General features: G+C 47.0%; 1 protein-coding gene across 2 annotated transcripts in view; it reads left to right on the forward strand.

The window, feature by feature from the left end:
* The window catches only part of LOC116306929 (uncharacterized), a 32,618-nt gene that overhangs the window by 7,253 nt on the left and 5,659 nt on the right, over positions 1-19,706 (forward strand). Inside the window, exons 2-3 of one of the 2 annotated variants that reach the window (XM_089030112.1) lie at positions 1,571-17,551; positions 18,452-19,632. In XM_089030112.1, coding sequence (XP_088886238.1) covers positions 1,667-17,551; positions 18,452-19,632 — 17,066 coding nt within the window. In that variant the 5' untranslated portion in view covers positions 1,571-1,666. Of the gene's footprint in view, positions 1-1,570; positions 19,633-19,706 lie in introns of both variants that reach the window. The other variant, XM_089030111.1, reaches the window with a different exon arrangement.

Genomic DNA, 19,706 nt, shown 5'->3' on the forward strand with positions numbered 1-19,706 from the left:
GTTAAACGTCCAAATAATACAGAAGATAACATATAGTACAAATACAAATACAAGTACAAATACATAATGTGAGGCAGGGAAGCCAAAACGGCTAAGGTCAAGATTATTGCGGAACCTTATTATTAAGAATGCGGGCAAATGCGATGTAAATGTCAATTTTCTGCAATTTTATCGTTTGGTAAAACAGCATAAAACACACAAAATAAGCCCCAAAACCAAATAGGGGGACTCCGAAATTAACGATGCATTTGGTCAGTTTGACCCAAAAGTTTAATTATAGCTGAGATGAATTGGAACAAAGTTAAAAATGGGTTTTGCTCTACGTCAAGCGATTGGGAAAATATTGAAATTTAAAACTTATGACATGATTTGGTAGACTGACCTTTTCACCGTTTTTAAAAAGAATGCTTATCTTTCTGTTGTTCCAATGAATTTCAGCTATAATTTACTTTTTTTTTTTTTTTTTGCGTTATTTAATGCCGCTAATAATAATATACATGAAAAATTTACTAGATTCTGATTGGTTTAGAGTAGTGCTGTTTACCAAAAACACTGTGACGAGTAAAAATGCACAGCCCTATCAGATGCTTAGCTGACTGATAAGTTGTTGTTATCATTTAATTCTGCAAAGAAATGCTCAAACTCCCTCTAAACGTTATCCTACCCGATCGCGAGCAGATGAGAAGTACTGTTACTGTCTCACATAAGGCATGGTCTTTTCCCATATCACGCAAGTTCTTTGCATGATTGATAAAAATGAGTAATCATGGTTTCTCGTTCAATTTCGAAATAAATTTTCACTGCGCTGTATTTTTTCAAAGAGCTCAAATAGGACTCGCCCTATCGGGCTCAACATAACGCACTATTACCACAAAGTGGTTTTAGTCATGTTGAGATTATTTCTCACAGAGATATTCGCTTTTTGATGATTTGACTTTTTCAATGGATCCTGGGTTGACGTTCATCATTTCGTGATTTCTATTTTGAATATCTCGGCAACAAAAAGAGATATCAAAGAACAGTAAAGGCCATTGTTATTTATTTGACAAGGGCTATCAAAGCATGAAGAGATCCTGTAGGGTTGATAGGCGCTTTAACTATATAACAAAGAGTGTTTTTCTTGGGGAAAAAATCTTTTGGCAATTTTGACAAGTTAGTTGGATCCGGCCCCATTACACCTTTAGTACAAGACAGCTCTTCAGTTTTGTTGTGAACTTTTAGACAGGCTCCTTTCTGTAAATTTGGCTTCAAGTTATCGTGAAAATATTCAAAATAATCATACTTAGAAATGGACACCGTAAACAAAATAAAGGCATTACAGTCAAAACTAAGAAAACCGTGAAAACCTAAAATTTGTCTTGAATGTTAAAGAAATGGTATTTTGACCAAACGCATGCGAGAATAAATTCATTTCTAATTAACTGTCGAAACAAGATGTTTGATATTCCAGATATATATTAGGTGTTCACGGTTTTATTAGTTTGACTGTAAAGTTAATATCCTATGAACAACATTTAAATAAACATAAAAATAGCCATACAATTATGGTTAACGTTTATTTTTTTTGCAGAATTGAAAGATAACTAGAAAAAGAAAAGACGAATAAGTTACAACAAGAGTATGTATCAAACTTAAATGTTAAGGTCGAATTAGCAAATCAGTTATAATGGCCGTCCGAATAAAAAGTCAATTCCCACCAGAACACAATATCAATAAGGTATCATCTCTGGACAACAAAAATGGAATGATTGTACAAAGTGATCAGACAAAACCAGAGACAACAGTAACTCACCATCAGTCATCTGAAACTTCGTACAAACGATCTACTTCCACTACACAAACTGTTGTTAAGGGGATATTACCAGCTGGTGGTGTTCCTAGCATAGATGGTGCCCATTATCAAGGAGGAAGCACAGGTCTGTATCAACAGCCAACAAGTATTGATAACATACCATCACAGGGCCAATACAAAACATCAGGTATTACTAATGGACCAGGAGATCGTGAGAGGAAGGTTTTTCAAACTGGCGAGTCAGCAAATCTCTCATTTAACTTGAAAGGAAGTCCTAAGGGAGATGGCAGCATTACAACATTTCAAAATGTAAACAATGGTCTGCCAGTTAACGTGAAACACGGAAAGGGCGGATATTCCAATGCAACCGTAGAATCACAAAGCTCTCAAAAAGTAACGAAAAGCTACCAGGTTGTAAAGAGTGGACAAATAATCCAACCCGTAAATGGAACCCTGTCATCACCAGGCGATCAAAAACCCATAGGTTTTGGTGCTCCTGGAAACGTCTTTTCATCACAATCAAGTCAACAAACACACAATCAAACGTTCTCGTCTTCGTCAGTGACAACGAATCAGCATCCTGGTGCGAGTGGACAAAGGGACTTTGTCAGCCCACCAAAAGGAAGCCTAGTCACCTACCAGGCAGGTGATGTGCCGGATGGTATTCGCCATGGAAACGCAAAGTACACTCTTGAAAGTGTCCAGTCAAACAGAACACATAAAATAACAAAAACCGAGCAAATCATCAAAACAGGCCAAGTCGTTCAACATGGAGATGTTACGTTGTCAACGACAGGTGACCCACAAAGACAAAGTGCTATTGCCTTTGGGAACATTGCACATCATCAAGGCAGTCCAATAACGTATTCTTCACAAAAAAGCCAAGAAATGCACCATGAAGCTTTATCGTCAACATCATCAATCACAACTAACCAACACCCTGGAAAAAGAGTGCCAAGTCAAGGAAAAGGGAGCGGTACCACATATCAAGCACCTGTGAACGGTGCCCCACTGGATGTCTATCGCGGAAAACCAGGCTATACCACTTCCAGTAATGAAGCACAAAGCTCGCAAAAAATAACCAAAACCCAGCAAATCATCAAAACAGGCCAAGTCGTTCAACATGGAGATGTTATGTTGTCAACGACAGCTGACCCACAAAGACAAAGTGCTATTGTCTTTGGAAACGTTCCAAATCATCAAGGCAGTTCAATCACGTATTCTTCACAAAAGAGCCAAGAAATGCACCATGAAGCTTTTTCGTCGACGTCATCAGTCACAACACACCAACCCTCTGGAGAAAAAGCACCAAGTCAAGGAAAAGGGAGCCGTACCACATACCAAGCACCTGTGAACGGTGCACCAGTGGATGTTTATCGCGGAAAACCAGGCTATACCAGTTACAGCAATGAATCACAAAGTTCGCAAAAAATAATCAAAACCCAGCAAATTATCAAAACAGGCCAAGTCGTTCATGAGGGAGATGGAGCTCTTTCACCGCCATCTGCGCCACAAAGTAATATTACCCGCGGGTCTATTAATTTTTCCCTCCGCATTGAAGGACCTCAAAATCAAGAAAAGCCAGAAAAGTATACGTCACAAAGGAATCAAGACATTGAGCATAAATACCGTTCTTCTTCTACAGACCAACGACCTGGTAAAGAACCAGCAAATGTACCAGACAAAGACCGTGTCAGTCCAGTTAAGGGAACCATTATCACATACGATGGAAGAAAAAGAGACTCTCCTGGTGATATTTACCGAGGACGAGCTGGATACACCACATCAAAGGTTGAATCTCTAACTTCCCAAGAAGTAACAAAAAGCCATCAAGTTTTTAAAACTAATGAACGTAATGGTTGGCCTTCAAAACCAGGCGATGGAAGAAAAGTCAACACTACAGAATCTACTTTTCGTTTAGATACATCCGCAAAACAGGGTAAAACGACAGGGTATGTACCTCAACCAAACCAGGAAACAAACCAGAAATCTACGTTTTCTTCCATTACAACAAACTATCAAGGTAACAATACAACGAAAAACACTGAAGAGATCGCTTTACCAAAAGGTAACGTCTACCTTAAACCGGATGAAAAGGACGGCAACGGCAATAAGACTAAAAGAGAAGGGGAAAAGGCAAACAACTACAATGTTGAAATGAAAAGATCAGAACCAAGAAGACCGTGGGAGAAAAAGCAAGAACCAAACGACCCACTAAAAATTGGAAAAGACGCAAGTGAAACCACTAAAATAGTTAACAAAGCAACATGGAAAAGCAACGAACTTCGAAAAGTTACACTAGAGGAAGAATTAATACAAAAAGAGAACAAAAAACCTGATCGAATTGTGGAAACCAAAAAAGCACCTACTGAAATACTTTCACGTGAAGTAAAAACCGCAAGAGATGTTTTGAAAGAAAAAACTGAGCAAGAGAGGAGCCCCGAAAAATCAGGAATTCCATACAACAAACCAGAAGCTACTGTTAAAAGACCCCTGATAGAAATAAAGAAAATGGATCGTACAATCTTTGAAAAACAGACATCTGAAGAACAGGAACCCAAAAACCAAGACCAAAAGCCGCCAAGAAAGTTACAAATAACCTTAGCAAAACACCCAAATCATGGAGAAAAACCACAAGCTGATAATTTACAACCGAAAAAACTCACCATCCCACAATTTGAATCTCAAACAGTCGTTCAGAAAGGGATCATCGATACAAAGAAATTCAATCGCAACCGCTTTCCGTCAAAAGAGCAATACGACGAGGAAAAGCCTGAAAAGTGGGATCCCGTTAAACCAAGAAAACCACACACTGAGTATATTAAAATGTATGGAGAACCCGAACCTCTAGAATCAGAGCCCAGAAACGAACCTCCTAAACCAAAAAAACTTATCATTCCGCAGTTCCAATCTCAAACTGTCGTCCAGAAGGAGGTCATCGAGACGAAGAGACTGGATCGCAGTCGCTTTGAGCGCACAGAACCAGAAGAGGAGGAGCCTAAGAAGAGAGAGCCCCACAAACCAAACAAACTGCAGACTGAATTCATCAAAGCTTATGAAGAGCCTGAGCCTCTGCAATCGGTGCCAAGAGAGGAAGCTCCCACACCCAAGAAACTGACCATCCCTCAATTCGAGTCTCAAACTGTCGTCCAGAAGGAGGTCATCGAGACAAAGAGACTGGATCGCAGTCGCTTTGAGCGCACAGAACCAGAAGAGGAGGAGCCCAAGAAGAGAGAGCCCCACAAACCAAAGAAACTGCAGACTGAATTCATCAAAGCTTATGAAGAGCCTGAGCCTCTGCAATCGGTGCCAAGAGAGGAAGCTCCAAAACCCAAGAAACTGACCATCCCTCAATTCGAGTCTCAAACTGTCGTCCAGAAGGAGGTCATCGAGACGAAGAGACTGGATCGCAGTCGCTTTGAGCGCACAGAACCAGAAGAGGAGGAGCCCAAGAAGAGAGAGCCCCAAAAACCAAACAAACTGCAGACTGAATTCATCAAAGCTTATGAAGAGCCTGAGCCTCTGAAATCGGTGCCAAGAGAGGAAGCTCCCAAACCCAAGAAACTGACCATCCCTCAATTCGAATCTCAAAATGTGGTCAAGAAAGAGGTCATCGAGACGAAGAGACTGGATCGCAGCCGCTTTGAGCGCACAGAACCAGAAGAGGAGGAGCCCAAGAAGAGAGAGCCCCACAAACCAAAGAAACTGCAGACTGAATTCATCAAAGCTTATGAAGAGCCTGAGCCTCTGCAATCGGTGCCAAGAGAGGAAGCTCCCAAACCCAAGAAACTGACCATCCCTCAATTCGAGTCTCAAACTGTCGTCCAGAAGGAGGTCATCGAGACGAAGAGACTGGATCGCAGTCGCTTTGAGCGCACAGAACCAGAAGAGAAGGAGCCCAAGAAGAGAGAGCCCCACAAACCAAAGAAACTGCAGACTGAATTCATCAAAGCTTATGAAGAGCCTGAGCCTCTGCAATCGGTGCCAAGAGAGGAAGCTCCCAAACCCAAGAAACTGACCATCCCTCAATTCGAATCTCAAAATGTGGTCAAGAAAGAGGTCATCGAGACGAAGAGACTGGATCGCAGTCGCTTTGAGCGCACAGAACCAGAAGAGGAGGAGCCCAAGAAGAGAGAGCCCCACAAACCAAAGAAACTGCAGACTGAATTCATCAAAGCTTATGAAGAGCCTGAGCCTCTGCAATCGGTGCCAAGAGAGGAAGCTCCCAAACCCAAGAAACTGACCATCCCTCAATTCGAGTCTCAAACTGTCGTCCAGAAGGAGGTCATCGAGACGAAGAGACTGGATCGCAGTCGCTTTGAGCGCACAGAACCAGAAGAGGAGGAGCCCAAGAAGAGAGAGCCCCACAAACCAAACAAACTGCAGACTGAATTCATCAAAGCTTATGAAGAGCCTGAGCCTCTGCAATCGGTGCCAAGAGAGGAAGCTCCCAAACCCAAGAAACTGACCATCCCTCAATTCGAATCTCAAAATGTGGTCAAGAAAGAGGTCATCGAGACGAAGAGACTGGATCGCAGTCGCTTTGAGCGCACAGAACCAGAAGAGGAGGAGCCCAAGAAGAGAGAGCCCCACAAACCAAACAAACTGCAGACTGAATTCATCAAAGCTTATGAAGAGCCTGAGCCTCTGCAATCGGTGCCAAGAGAGGAAGCTCCCAAACCCAAGAAACTGACCATCCCTCAATTCGAGTCTCAAACTGTCGTCCAGAAGGAGGTCATCGAGACGAAGAGACTGGGTCGCAGTCGCTTTGAGCGCACAGAACCAGAAGAGGAGGAGCCCAAGAAGAGAGAGCCCCACAAACCAAAGAAACTGCAGACTGAATTCATCAAAGCTTATGAAGAGCCTGAGCCTCTGCAATCGGTGCCAAGAGAGGAAGCTCCCAAACCCAAGAAACTGACCATCCCTCAATTCGAATCTCAAAATGTGGTCAAGAAAGAGGTCATCGAGACGAAGAGACTGGATCGCAGTCGCTTTGAGCGCACAGAACCAGAAGAGGAGGAGCCCAAGAAGAGAGAGCCCCACAAACCAAACAAACTGCAGACTGAATTCATCAAAGCTTATGAAGAGCCTGAGCCTCTGCAATCGGTGCCAAGAGAGGAAGCTCCCAAACCCAAGAAACTGACCATCCCTCAATTCGAATCTCAAAATGTGGTCAAGAAAGAGGTCATCGAGACGAAGAGACTGGATCGCAGCCGCTTTGAGCGCACAGAACCAGAAGAGGAGGAGCCCAAGAAGAGAGAGCCCCACAAACCAAAGAAACTGCAGACTGAATTCATCAAAGCTTATGAAGAGCCTGAGCCTCTGAAATCGGTGCCAAGAGAGGAAGCTCCCAAACCCAAGAAACTGACCATCCCTCAATTCGAGTCTCAAACTGTCGTCCAGAAGGAGGTCATCGAGACGAAGAGACTGGATCGCAGTCGCTTTGAGCGCACAGAACCAGAAGAGGAGGAGCCCAAGAAGAGAGAGCCCCACAAACCAAAGAAACTGCAGACTGAATTCATCAAAGCTTATGAAGAGCCTGAGCCTCTGCAATCGGTGCCAAGAGAGGAAGCTCCCAAACCCAAGAAACTGACCATCCCTCAATTCGAATCTCAAAATGTGGTCAAGAAAGAGGTCATCGAGACGAAGAGACTGGATCGCAGCCGCTTTGAGCGCACAGAACCAGAAGAGGAGGAGCCCAAGAAGAGAGAGCCCCACAAACCAAAGAAACTGCAGACTGAATTCATCAAAGCTTATGAAGAGCCTGAGCCTCTGCAATCGATGCCAAGAGAGGAAGCTCCCAAACCCAAGAAACTGACAATCCCTCAATTCGAATCTCAAAATGTGGTCAAGAAAGAGGTCATCGAGACGAAGAGACTGGATCGCAGCCGCTTTGAGCGCACAGAACCAGAAGAGGAGGAGCCCAAGAAGAGAGAGCCCCACAAACCAAAGAAACTGCAGACTGAATTCATCAAAGCTTATGAAGAGCCTGAGCCTCTGCAATCGGTGCCAAGAGAGGAAGCTCCCAAACCCAAGAAACTGACCATCCCTCAATTCGAGTCTCAAACTGTCGTCCAGAAGGAAGTCATCGAGACGAAGAGACTGGATCGCAGTCGCTTTGAGCGAACAGAACCAGAAGAGGAGGAGCCCAAGAAGAGAGAGCCCCACAAACCAAAGAAACTGCAGACTGAATTCATCAAAGCTTATGAAGAGCCTGAGCCTCTGCAATCGGTGCCAAGAGAGGAAGCTCCCAAACCCAAGAAACTGACCATCCCTCAATTCGAGTCTCAAACTGTCGTCCAGAAGGAGGTCATCGAGACGAAGAGACTGGATCGCAGTCGCTTTGAGCGCACAGAACCAGAAGAGGAGGAGCCCAAGAAGAGAGAGCCCCACAAACCAAAGAAACTGCAGACTGAATTCATCAAAGCTTATGAAGAGCCTGAGCCTCTGCAATCGGTGCCAAGAGAGGAAGCTCCCAAACCCAAGAAACTGACCATCCCTCAATTCGAATCTCAAACTGTCGTCCAGAACGAGGTCATCGAGACGAGGAGACTGGATCGCAGTCGCTTTGAGCGCACAGAACCAGAAGAGGAGGAGCCCAAGAAGAGAGAGCCCCACAAACCAAAGAAACTGCAGACTGAATTCATCAAAGCTTATGAAGAGCCTGAGCCTCTGCAATCGGTGCCAAGAGAGGAAGCTCCCAAACCCAAGAAACTGACCATCCCTCAATTCGAGTCTCAAACTGTCGTCCAGAAGGAGGTCATCGAGACGAAGAGACTGGATCGCAGTCGCTTTGAGCGCACAGAACCAGAAGAGGAGGAGCCCAAGAAGAGAGAGCCCCACAAACCAAAGAAACTGCAGACTGAATTCATCAAAGCTTATGAAGAGCCTGAGCCTCTGCAATCGGTGCCAAGAGAGGAAGCTCCCAAACCCAAGAAACTGACCATCCCTCAATTCGAATCTCAAAATGTGGTCAAGAAAGAGGTCATCGAGACGAAGAGACTGGATCGCAGTCGCTTTGAGCGCACAGAACCAGAAGAGGAGGAGCCCAAGAAGAGAGAGCCCCACAAACCAAAGAAACTGCAGACTGAATTCATCAAAGCTTATGAAGAGCCTGAGCCTCTGCAATCGGTGCCAAGAGAGGAAGCTCCCAAACCCAAGAAACTGACCATCCCTCAATTCGAATCTCAAAATGTGGTCAAGAAAGAGGTCATCGAGACGAAGAGACTGGATCGCAGTCGCTTTGAGCGCACAGAACAAGAAGAGGAGGAGCCCAAGAAGAGAGAGCCCCACAAACCAAAGAAACTGCAGACTGAATTCATCAAAGCTTATGAAGAGCCTGAGCCTCTGCAATCGGTGCCAAGAGAGGAAGCTCCCAAACCCAAGAAACTGACCATCCCTCAATTCGAGTCTCAAACTGTCGTCCAGAAGGAGGTCATCGAGACGAAGAGACTGGATCGCAGTCGCTTTGAGCGCACAGAACCAGAAGAGGAGGAGCCCAAGAAGAGAGAGCCCCACAAACCAAAGAAACTGCAGACTGAATTCATCAAAGCTTATGAAGAGCCTGAGCCTCTGCAATCGGTGCCAAGAGAGGAAGCTCCCAAACCCAAGAAACTGACCATCCCTCAATTCGAATCTCAAAATGTGGTCAAGAAAGAGGTCATCGAGACGAAGAGACTGGATCGCAGTCGCTTTGAGCGCACAGAACCAGAAGAGGAGGAGCCCAAGAAGAGAGAGCCCCACAAACCAAAGAAACTGCAGACTGAATTCATCAAAGCTTATGAAGAGCCTGAGCCTCTGCAATCGGTGCCAAGAGAGGAAGCTCCCAAACCCAAGAAACTGACCATCCCTCAATTCGAGTCTCAAACTGTCGTCCAGAAGGAGGTCATCGAGACGAAGAGACTGGATCGCAGTCGCTTTGAGCGCACAGAACCAGAAGAGGAGGAGCCCAAGAAGAGAGAGCCCCACAAACCAAAGAAACTGCAGACTGAATTCATCAAAGCTTATGAAGAGCCTGAGCCTCTGCAATCGGTGCGAAGAGAGGAAGCTCCCACACCCAAGAAACTGACCATCCCTCAATTCGAGTCTCAAACTGTCGTCCAGAAGGAGGTCATCGAGACGAAGAGACTGGATCGCAGTCGCTTTGAGCGCACAGAACCAGAAGAGGAGGAGCCCAAGAAGAGAGAGCCCCACAAACCAAAGAAACTGCAGACTGAATTCATCAAAGCTTATGAAGAGCCTGAGCCTCTGCAATCGGTGCCAAGAGAGGAAGCTCCCAAACCCAAGAAACTGACCATCCCTCAATTCGAGTCTCAAACTGTCGTCCAGAAGGAGGTCATCGAGACGAAGAGACTGGATCGCAGTCGCTTTGAGCGCACAGAACCAGAAGAGGAGGAGCCCAAGAAGAGAGAGCCCCACAAACCAAAGAAACTGCAGACTGAATTCATCAAAGCTTATGAAGAGCCTGAGCCTCTGCAATCGGTGCCAAGAGAGGAAGCTCCCAAACCCAAGAAACTGACCATCCCTCAATTCGAGTCTCAAACTGTCGTCCAGAAGGAAGTCATCGAGACGAAGAGACTGGATCGCAGTCGCTTTGAGCGCACAGAACCAGAAGAGGAGGAGGCCAAGAAGAGAGAGCCCCACAAACCAAAGAAACTGCAGACTGAATTCATCAAAGCTTATGAAGAGCCTGAGCCTCTGCAATCGGTGCCAAGAGAGGAAGCTCCCAAACCCAAGAAACTGACCATCCCTCAATTCGAGTCTCAAACTGTCGTCCAGAAGGAAGTCATCGAGACGAAGAGACTGGATCGCAGTCGCTTTGAGCGAACAGAACCAGAAGAGGAGGAGCCCAAGAAGAGAGAGCCCCACAAACCAAAGAAACTGCAGACTGAATTCATCAAAGCTTATGAAGAGCCTGAGCCTCTGCAATCGGTGCCAAGAGAGGAAGCTCCCAAACCCAAGAAACTGACCATCCCTCAATTCGAGTCTCAAACTGTCGTCCAGAAGGAGGTCATCGAGACGAAGAGACTGGATCGCAGTCGCTTTGAGCGCACAGAACCAGAAGAGGAGGAGCCCAAGAAGAGAGAGCCCCACAAACCAAAGAAACTGCAGACTGAATTCATCAAAGCTTATGAAGAGCCTGAGCCTCTGCAATCGGTGCCAAGAGAGGAAGCTCCCAAACCCAAGAAACTGACCATCCCTCAATTCGAATCTCAAACTGTCGTCCAGAACGAGGTCATCGAGACGAAGAGACTGGATCGCAGTCGCTTTGAGCGCACAGAACCAGAAGAGGAGGAGCCCAAGAAGAGAGAGCCCCACAAACCAAAGAAACTGCAGACTGAATTCATCAAAGCTTATGAAGAGCCTGAGCCTCTGCAATCGGTGCCAAGAGAGGAAGCTCCCAAACCCAAGAAACTGACCATCCCTCAATTCGAGTCTCAAACTGTCGTCCAGAAGGAGGTCATCGAGACGAAGAGACTGGATCGCAGTCGCTTTGAGCGCACAGAACCAGAAGAGGAGGAGCCCAAGAAGAGAGAGCCCCACAAACCAAAGAAACTGCAGACTGAATTCATCAAAGCTTATGAAGAGCCTGAGCCTCTGCAATCGGTGCCAAGAGAGGAAGCTCCCAAACCCAAGAAACTGACCATCCCTCAATTCGAATCTCAAAATGTGGTCAAGAAAGAGGTCATCGAGACGAAGAGACTGGATCGCAGTCGCTTTGAGCGCACAGAACCAGAAGAGGAGGAGCCCAAGAAGAGAGAGCCCCACAAACCAAAGAAACTGCAGACTGAATTCATCAAAGCTTATGAAGAGCCTGAGCCTCTGCAATCGGTGCCAAGAGAGGAAGCTCCCAAACCCAAGAAACTGACCATCCCTCAATTCGAATCTCAAAATGTGGTCAAGAAAGAGGTCATCGAGACGAAGAGACTGGATCGCAGTCGCTTTGAGCGCACAGAACCAAAAGAGGAGGAGCCCAAGAAGAGAGAGCCCCACAAACCAAAGAAACTGCAGACTGAATTCATCAAAGCTTATGAAGAGCCTGAGCCTCTGCAATCGGTGCCAAGAGAGGAAGCTCCCAAACCCAAGAAACTGACCATCCCTCAATTCGAGTCTCAAACTGTCGTCCAGAAGGAGGTCATCGAGACGAAGAGACTGGATCGCAGTCGCTTTGAGCGCACAGAACCAGAAGAGGAGGAGCCCAAGAAGAGAGAGCCCCACAAACCAAAGAAACTGCAGACTGAATTCATCAAAGCTTATGAAGAGCCTGAGCCTCTGCAATCGGTGCCAAGAGAGGAAGCTCCCAAACCCAAGAAACTGACCATCCCTCAATTCGAATCTCAAAATGTGGTCAAGAAAGAGGTCATCGAGACGAAGAGACTGGATCGCAGTCGCTTTGAGCGCACAGAACCAGAAGAGGAGGAGCCCAAGAAGAGAGAGCCCCACAAACCAAAGAAACTGCAGACTGAATTCATCAAAGCTTATGAAGAGCCTGAGCCTCTGCAATCGGTGCCAAGAGAGGAAGCTCCCAAACCCAAGAAACTGACCATCCCTCAATTCGAGTCTCAAACTGTCGTCCAGAAGGAGGTCATCGAGACGAAGAGACTGGATCGCAGTCGCTTTGAGCGCACAGAACCAGAAGAGGAGGAGCCCAAGAAGAGAGAGCCCCACAAACCAAAGAAACTGCAGACTGAATTCATCAAAGCTTATGAAGAGCCTGAGCCTCTGCAATCGGTGCCAAGAGAGGAAGCTCCCAAACCCAAGAAACTGACCATCCCTCAATTCCAATCTCAAAATGTGGTCAAGAAAGAGGTCATCGAGACGAAGAGACTGGATCGCAGTCGCTTTGAGCGCACAGAACCAGAAGAGGAGGAGCCTAAGAAGAGAGAGCCCCACAAACCAAAGAAACTGCAGACTGAATTCATCAAAGCTTATGAAGAGCCTGAGCCTCTGCAATCGGTGCCAAGAGAGGAAGCTCCCAAACCCAAGAAACTGACCATCCCTCAATTCGAATCTCAAAATGTGGTCAAGAAAGAGGTCATCGAGACGAAGAGACTGGATCGCAGCCGCTTTGAGCGCACAGAACCAGAAGAGGAGGAGCCCAAGAAGAGAGAGCCCCACAAACCAAAGAAACTGCAGACTGAATTCATCAAAGCTTATGAAGAGCCTGAGCCTCTGCAATCGATGCCAAGAGAGGAAGCTCCCAAACCCAAGAAACTGACCATCCCTCAATTCCAATCTCAAAATGTGGTCAAGAAAGAGGTCATCGAGACGAAGAGACTGGATCGCAGCCGCTTTGAGCGCACAGAACCAGAAGAGGAGGAGCCCAAGAAGAGAGAGCCCCACAAACCAAAGAAACTGCAGACTGAATTCATCAAAGCTTATGAAGAGCCTGAGCCTCTGCAATCGGTGCCAAGAGAGGAAGCTCCCAAACCCAAGAAACTGACCATCCCTCAATTCGAGTCTCAAACTGTCGTCCAGAAGGAGGTCATCGAGACGAAGAGACTGGATCGCAGTCGCTTTGAGCGCACAGAACCAGAAGAGGAGGAGCCCAAGAAGAGAGAGCCCCACAAACCAAACAAACTGCAGACTGAATTCATCAAAGCTTATGAAGAGCCTGAGCCTCTGCAATCGGTGCCAAGAGAGGAAGCTCCCAAACCCAAGAAACTGACCATCCCTCAATTCGAATCTCAAAATGTGGTCAAGAAAGAGGTCATCGAGACGAAGAGACTGGATCGCAGTCGCTTTGAGCGCACAGAACCAGAAGAGGAGGAGCCCAAGAAGAGAGATCCCCACAAACCAAAGAAACTGCAGACTGAATTCATCAAAGCTTATGAAGAGCCTGAGCCTCTGCAATCGGTGCCAAGAGAGGAAGCTCCCAAACCCAAGAAACTGACCATCCCTCAATTCGAATCTCAAAATGTGGTCAAGAAAGAGGTCATCGAGACGAAGAGACTGGATCGCAGCCGCTTTGAGCGCACAGAACCAGAAGAGGAGGAGCCCAAGAAGAGAGAGCCCCACAAACCAAAGAAACTGCAGACTGAATTCATCAAAGCTTATGAAGAGCCTGAGCCTCTGCAATCGGTGCCAAGAGAGGAAGCTCCCAAACCCAAGAAACTGACCATCCCTCAATTCGAGTCTCAAACTGTCGTCCAGAAGGAGGTCATCGAGACGAAGAGACTGGATCGCAGTCGCTTTGAGCGCACAGAACCAGAAGAGGAGGAGCCCAAGAAGAGAGAGCCCCACAAACCAAAGAAACTGCAGACTGAATTCATCAAAGCTTATGAAGAGCCTGAGCCTCTGCAATCGGTGCCAAGAGAGGAAGCTCCCAAACCCAAGAAACTGACCATCCCTCAATTCGAATCTCAAAATGTGGTCAAGAAAGAGGTCATCGAGACGAAGAGACTGGATCGCAGTCGCTTTGAGCGCACAGAACCAGAAGAGGAGGAGCCCAAGAAGAGAGAGCCCCACAAACCAAACAAACTGCAGACTGAATTCATCAAAGCTTATGAAGAGCCTGAGCCTCTGCAATCGGTGCCAAGAGAGGAAGCTCCCAAACCCAAGAAACTGACCATCCCTCAATTCGAATCTCAAAATGTGGTCAAGAAAGAGGTCATCGAGACGAAGAGACTGGATCGCAGCCGCTTTGAGCGCACAGAACCAGAAGAGGAGGAGCCCAAGAAGAGAGAGCCCCACAAACCAAAGAAACTGCAGACTGAATTCATCAAAGCTTATGAAGAGCCTGAGCCTCTGCAATCGGTGCCAAGAGAGGAAGCTCCCAAACCCAAGAAACTGACCATCCCTCAATTCGAATCTCAAAATGTGGTCAAGAAAGAGGTCATCGAGACGAAGAGACTGGATCGCAGCCGCTTTGAGCGCACAGAACCAGAAGAGGAGGAGCCCAAGAAGAGAGAGCCCCACAAACCAAAGAAACTGCAGACTGAATTCATCAAAGCTTATGAAGAGCCTGAGCCTCTGCAATCGGTGCCAAGAGAGGAAGCTCCCAAACCCAAGAAACTGACCATCCCTCAATTCGAATCTCAAAATGTGGTCAAGAAAGAGGTCATCGAGACGAAGAGACTGGATCGCAGCCGCTTTGAGCGCACAGAACCAGAAGAGGAGGAGCCCAAGAAGAGAGAGCCCCACAAACCAAAGAAACTGCAGACTGAATTCATCAAAGCTTATGAAGAGCCTGAGCCTCTGCAATCGATGCCAAGAGAGGAAGCTCCCAAACCCAAGAAACTGACCATCCCTCAATTCGAATCTCAAAATGTGGTCAAGAAAGAGGTCATCGAGACGAAGAGACTGGATCGCAGCCGCTTTGAGCGCACAGAACCAGAAGAGGAGGAGCCCAAGAAGAGAGAGCCCCACAAACCAAAGAAACTGCAGACTGAATTCATCAAAGCTTATGAAGAGCCTGAGCCTCTGCAATCGGTGCCAAGAGAGGAAGCTCCCAAACCCAAGAAACTGACCATCCCTCAATTCGAGTCTCAAACTGTCGTCCAGAAGGAGGTCATCGAGACGAAGAGACTGGATCGCAGTCGCTTTGAGCGCACAGAACCAGAAGAGGAGGAGCCCAAGAAGAGAGAGCCCCACAAACCAAAGAAACTGCAGACTGAATTCATCAAAGCTTATGAAGAGCCTGAGCCTCTGCAATCGGTGCCAAGAGAGGAAGCTCCCAAACCTAAGAAACTGACCATCCCTCAATTCGAATCTCAAAATGTGATCAAGAAAGAGGTCATCGAGACGAGGAGACTGGATCGCAGTCGCTTTGAGCGCACAGAACCAGAAGAGGAGGAGCCCAAGAAGAGAGAGCCCCACAAACCAAAGAAACTGCAGACTGAATTCATCAAAGCTTATGAAGAGCCTGAGCCTCTGCAATCGGTGCCAAGAGAGGAAGCTCCCAAACCCAAGAAACTGACCATCCCTCAATTCGAGTCTCAAACTGTCGTCCAGAAGGAGGTCATCGAGACGAAGAGACTGGATCGCAGTCGCTTTGAGCGCACAGAACCAGAAGAGGAGGAGCCCAAGAAGAGAGAGCCCCACAAACCAAAGAAACTGCAGACTGAATTCATCAAAGCTTATGAAGAGCCTGAGCCTCTGCAATCGGTGCCAAGAGAGGAAGCTCCCAAACCCAAGAAACTGACCATCCCTCAATTCGAATCTCAAAATGTGGTCAAGAAAGAGGTCATCGAGACGAAGAGACTGGATCGCAGTCGCTTTGAGCGCACAGAACCAGAAGAGGAGGAGCCCAAGAAGAGAGAGCCCCACAAACCAAAGAAACTGCAGACTGAATTCATCAAAGCTTATGAAGAGCCTGAGCCTCTGCAATCGGTGCCAAGAGAGGAAGCTCCCAAACCCAAGAAACTGACCATCGCTCAATTCCAATCTCAAAATGTGGTCAAGAAAGAGGTCATCGAGACGAAGAGACTGGATCGCAGTCGCTTTGAGCGCACAGAACCAGAAGAGGAGGAGCCCAAGAAGAGAGAGCCCCACAAACCAAAGAAACTGCAGACTGAATTCATCAAAGCTTATGAAGAGCCTGAGCCTCTGCAATCGGTGCCAAGAGAGGAAGCTCCCAAACCCAAGAAACTGACCATCCCTCAATTCGAGTCTCAAACTGTCGTCCAGAAGGAGGTCATCGAGACGAAGAGACTGGATCGCAGTCGCTTTGAGCGCACAGAACCAGAAGAGGAGGAGCCCAAGAAGAGAGAGCCCCACAAACCAAAGAAACTGCAGACTGAATTCATCAAAGCTTATGAAGAGCCTGAGCCTCTGCAATCGGTGCCAAGAGAGGAAGCTCCCAAACCCAAGAAACTGACCATCCCTCAATTCGAGTCTCAAACTGTCGTCCAGAAGGAGGTCATCGAGACGAAGAGACTGGATCGCAGTCGCTTTGAGCGCACAGAACCAGAAGAGGAGGAGCCCAAGAAGAGAGAGCCCCACAAACCAAAGAAACTGCAGACTGAATTCATCAAAGCTTATGAAGAGCCTGAGCCTCTGCAATCGGTGCCAAGAGAGGAAGCTCCCAAACCCAAGAAACTGACCATCCCTCAATTCCAATCTCAAAATGTGGTCAAGAAAGAGGTCATCGAGACGAAGAGACTGGATCGCAGTCGCTTTGAGCGCACAGAACCAGAAGAGGAGGAGCCCAAGAAGAGAGAGCCCCACAAACCAAAGAAACTGCAGACTGAATTCATCAAAGCTTATGAAGAGCCTGAGCCTCTGCAATCGGTGCCAAGAGAGGAAGCTCCCAAACCTAAGAAACTGACCATCCCTCAATTCGAATCTCAAAATGTGGTCAAGAAAGAGGTCATCGAGACGAGGAGACTGGATCGCAGTCGCTTTGAGCGCACAGAACCAGAAGAGGAGGAGCCCAAGAAGAGAGAGCCCCACAAACCAAAGAAACTGCAGACTGAATTCATCAAAGCTTATGAAGAGCCTGAGCCTCTGCAATCGGTGCCAAGAGAGGAAGCTCCCAAACCCAAGAAACTGACCATCCCTCAATTCGAGTCTCAAACTGTCGTCCAGAAGGAGGTCATCGAGACGAAGAGACTGGATCGCAGTCGCTTTGAGCGCACAGAACCAGAAGAGGAGGAGCCCAAGAAGAGAGAGCCCCACAAACCAAAGAAACTGCAGACTGAATTCATCAAAGCTTATGAAGAGCCTGAGCCTCTGCAATCGGTGCCAAGAGAGGAAGCTCCCAAACCCAAGAAACTGACCATCCCTCAATTCGAATCTCAAAATGTGGTCAAGAAAGAGGTCATCGAGACGAAGAGACTGGATCGCAGTCGCTTTGAGCGCACAGAACCAGAAGAGGAGGAGCCCAAGAAGAGAGAGCCCCACAAACCAAAGAAACTGCAGACTGAATTCATCAAAGCTTATGAAGAGCCTGAGCCTCTGCAATCGGTGCCAAGAGAGGAAGCTCCCAAACCCAAGAAACTGACCATCGCTCAATTCCAATCTCAAAATGTGGTCAAGAAAGAGGTCATCGAGACGAAGAGACTGGATCGCAGTCGCTTTGAGCGCACAGAACCAGAAGAGGAGGAGCCCAAGAAGAGAGAGCCCCACAAACCAAAGAAACTGCAGACTGAATTCATCAAAGCTTATGAAGAGCCTGAGCCTCTGCAATCGGTGCCAAGAGAGGAAGCTCCCAAACCCAAGAAACTGACCATCCCTCAATTCGAGTCTCAAACTGTCGTCCAGAAGGAGGTCATCGAGACGAAGAGACTGGATCGCAGTCGCTTTGAGCGCACAGAACCAGAAGAGGAGGAGCCCAAGAAGAGAGAGCCCCACAAACCAAAGAAACTGCAGACTGAATTCATCAAAGCTTATGAAGAGCCTGAGCCTCTGCAATCGGTGCCAAGAGAGGAAGCTCCCAAACCCAAGAAACTGACCATCCCTCAATTCGAGTCTCAAACTGTCGTCCAGAAGGAGGTCATCGAGACGAAGAGACTGGATCGCAGTCGCTTTGAGCGCACAGAACCAGAAGAGGAGGAGCCCAAGAAGAGAGAGCCCCACAAACCAAAGAAACTGCAGACTGAATTCATCAAAGCTTATGAAGAGCCTGAGCCTCTGCAATCGGTGCCAAGAGAGGAAGCTCCCAAACCCAAGAAACTGACCATCCCTCAATTCCAATCTCAAAATGTGGTCAAGAAAGAGGTCATCGAGACGAAGAGACTGGATCGCAGCCGCTTTGAGCGCACAGAACCAGAAGAGGAGGAGCCCAAGAAGAGAGAGCCCCACAAACCAAAGAAACTGCAGACTGAATTCATCAAAGCTTATGAAGAGCCTGAGCCTCTGCAATCGGTGCCAAGAGAGGAAGCTCCCAAACCCAAGAAACTGACCATCCCTCAATTCGAGTCTCAAACTGTCGTCCAGAAGGAGGTCATCGAGACGAAGAGACTGGATCGCAGTCGCTTTGAGCGCACAGATCCAGAAGAGGAGGAGCCCAAGAAGAGAGAGCCCCACAAACCAAAGAAACTGCAGACTGAATTCATCAAAGCTTATGAAGAGCCTGAGCCTCTGCAATCGGTGCCAAGAGAGGAAGCTCCCAAACCCAAGAAACTGACCATCCCTCAATTCCAATCTCAAAATGTGGTCAAGAAAGAGGTCATCGAGACGAAGAGACTGGATCGCAGTCGCTTTGAGCGCACAGAACCAGAAGAGGAGGAGCCCAAGAAGAGAGAGCCCCACAAACCAAAGAAACTGCAGACTGAATTCATCAAAGCTTATGATGTAAAAGAGCTTGAAAAGGAGGAGCCTGAAAGGAAGCGATATCAACCTAAGAAGCTTATTTTCCCTGAATTTGTACCCCAATCTGTCGTTAAGAAGGAAGTCTTGGAAACGAAGAAGCTAGATCGTAGCAAATTTGATGTTAAAGTGCCCGAGAAGCACGAGGCTGAAAGTGTGCGTGCTCAACCTAAGAAGCTTAATATCCCACAATTTGTATCTCAAGGTGTCGTGAAAAAGGAGGTTATAGAGACTAAAAAGCTAGATCGTAGCATCTTTGGTGCATCGCAGTTAAAAGAGGAGCCCAAAGAGAGGGAACCCTTTGCACCTAGAAAGTTGCGAAGTGAATTTATGAAGACGTCTTATGAGCCAGAGGACCAAGAACCTAAAAGAAGTGAGAAGACAGAACCAAAAAAATTGATTATCCCACAGTTTGGATCGAAAACTGTTGCTAAAGACAATTTTGAAACAAAAAAATGGGACCGAATAAGTGAGGATCAGCCTACATCTGAACCTGCTGACGTTGATGTGAATGTATACAAGTCACGTAAGGTGGAAATATCAAAGGATAAACGAAATGATGATGCGAGAAAGGATCTGGAAATAAGAGGGTATGTAGTGTTGCTTGGTTTTAGATTAAAATATTTTACAAACGATATCGAAAATAGTGCAGTTTCAGTGCCGT

The sequence above is a fragment of the Actinia tenebrosa genome, unplaced genomic scaffold (genome assembly GCF_029948245.1).
Source record: "Actinia tenebrosa isolate PJP-AT-01 unplaced genomic scaffold, QUT_ActTen_1.0 PGA_scaffold15__27_contigs__length_11533743, whole genome shotgun sequence".
Taxonomy (NCBI): Eukaryota; Metazoa; Cnidaria; class Anthozoa; order Actiniaria; family Actiniidae; genus Actinia; species Actinia tenebrosa.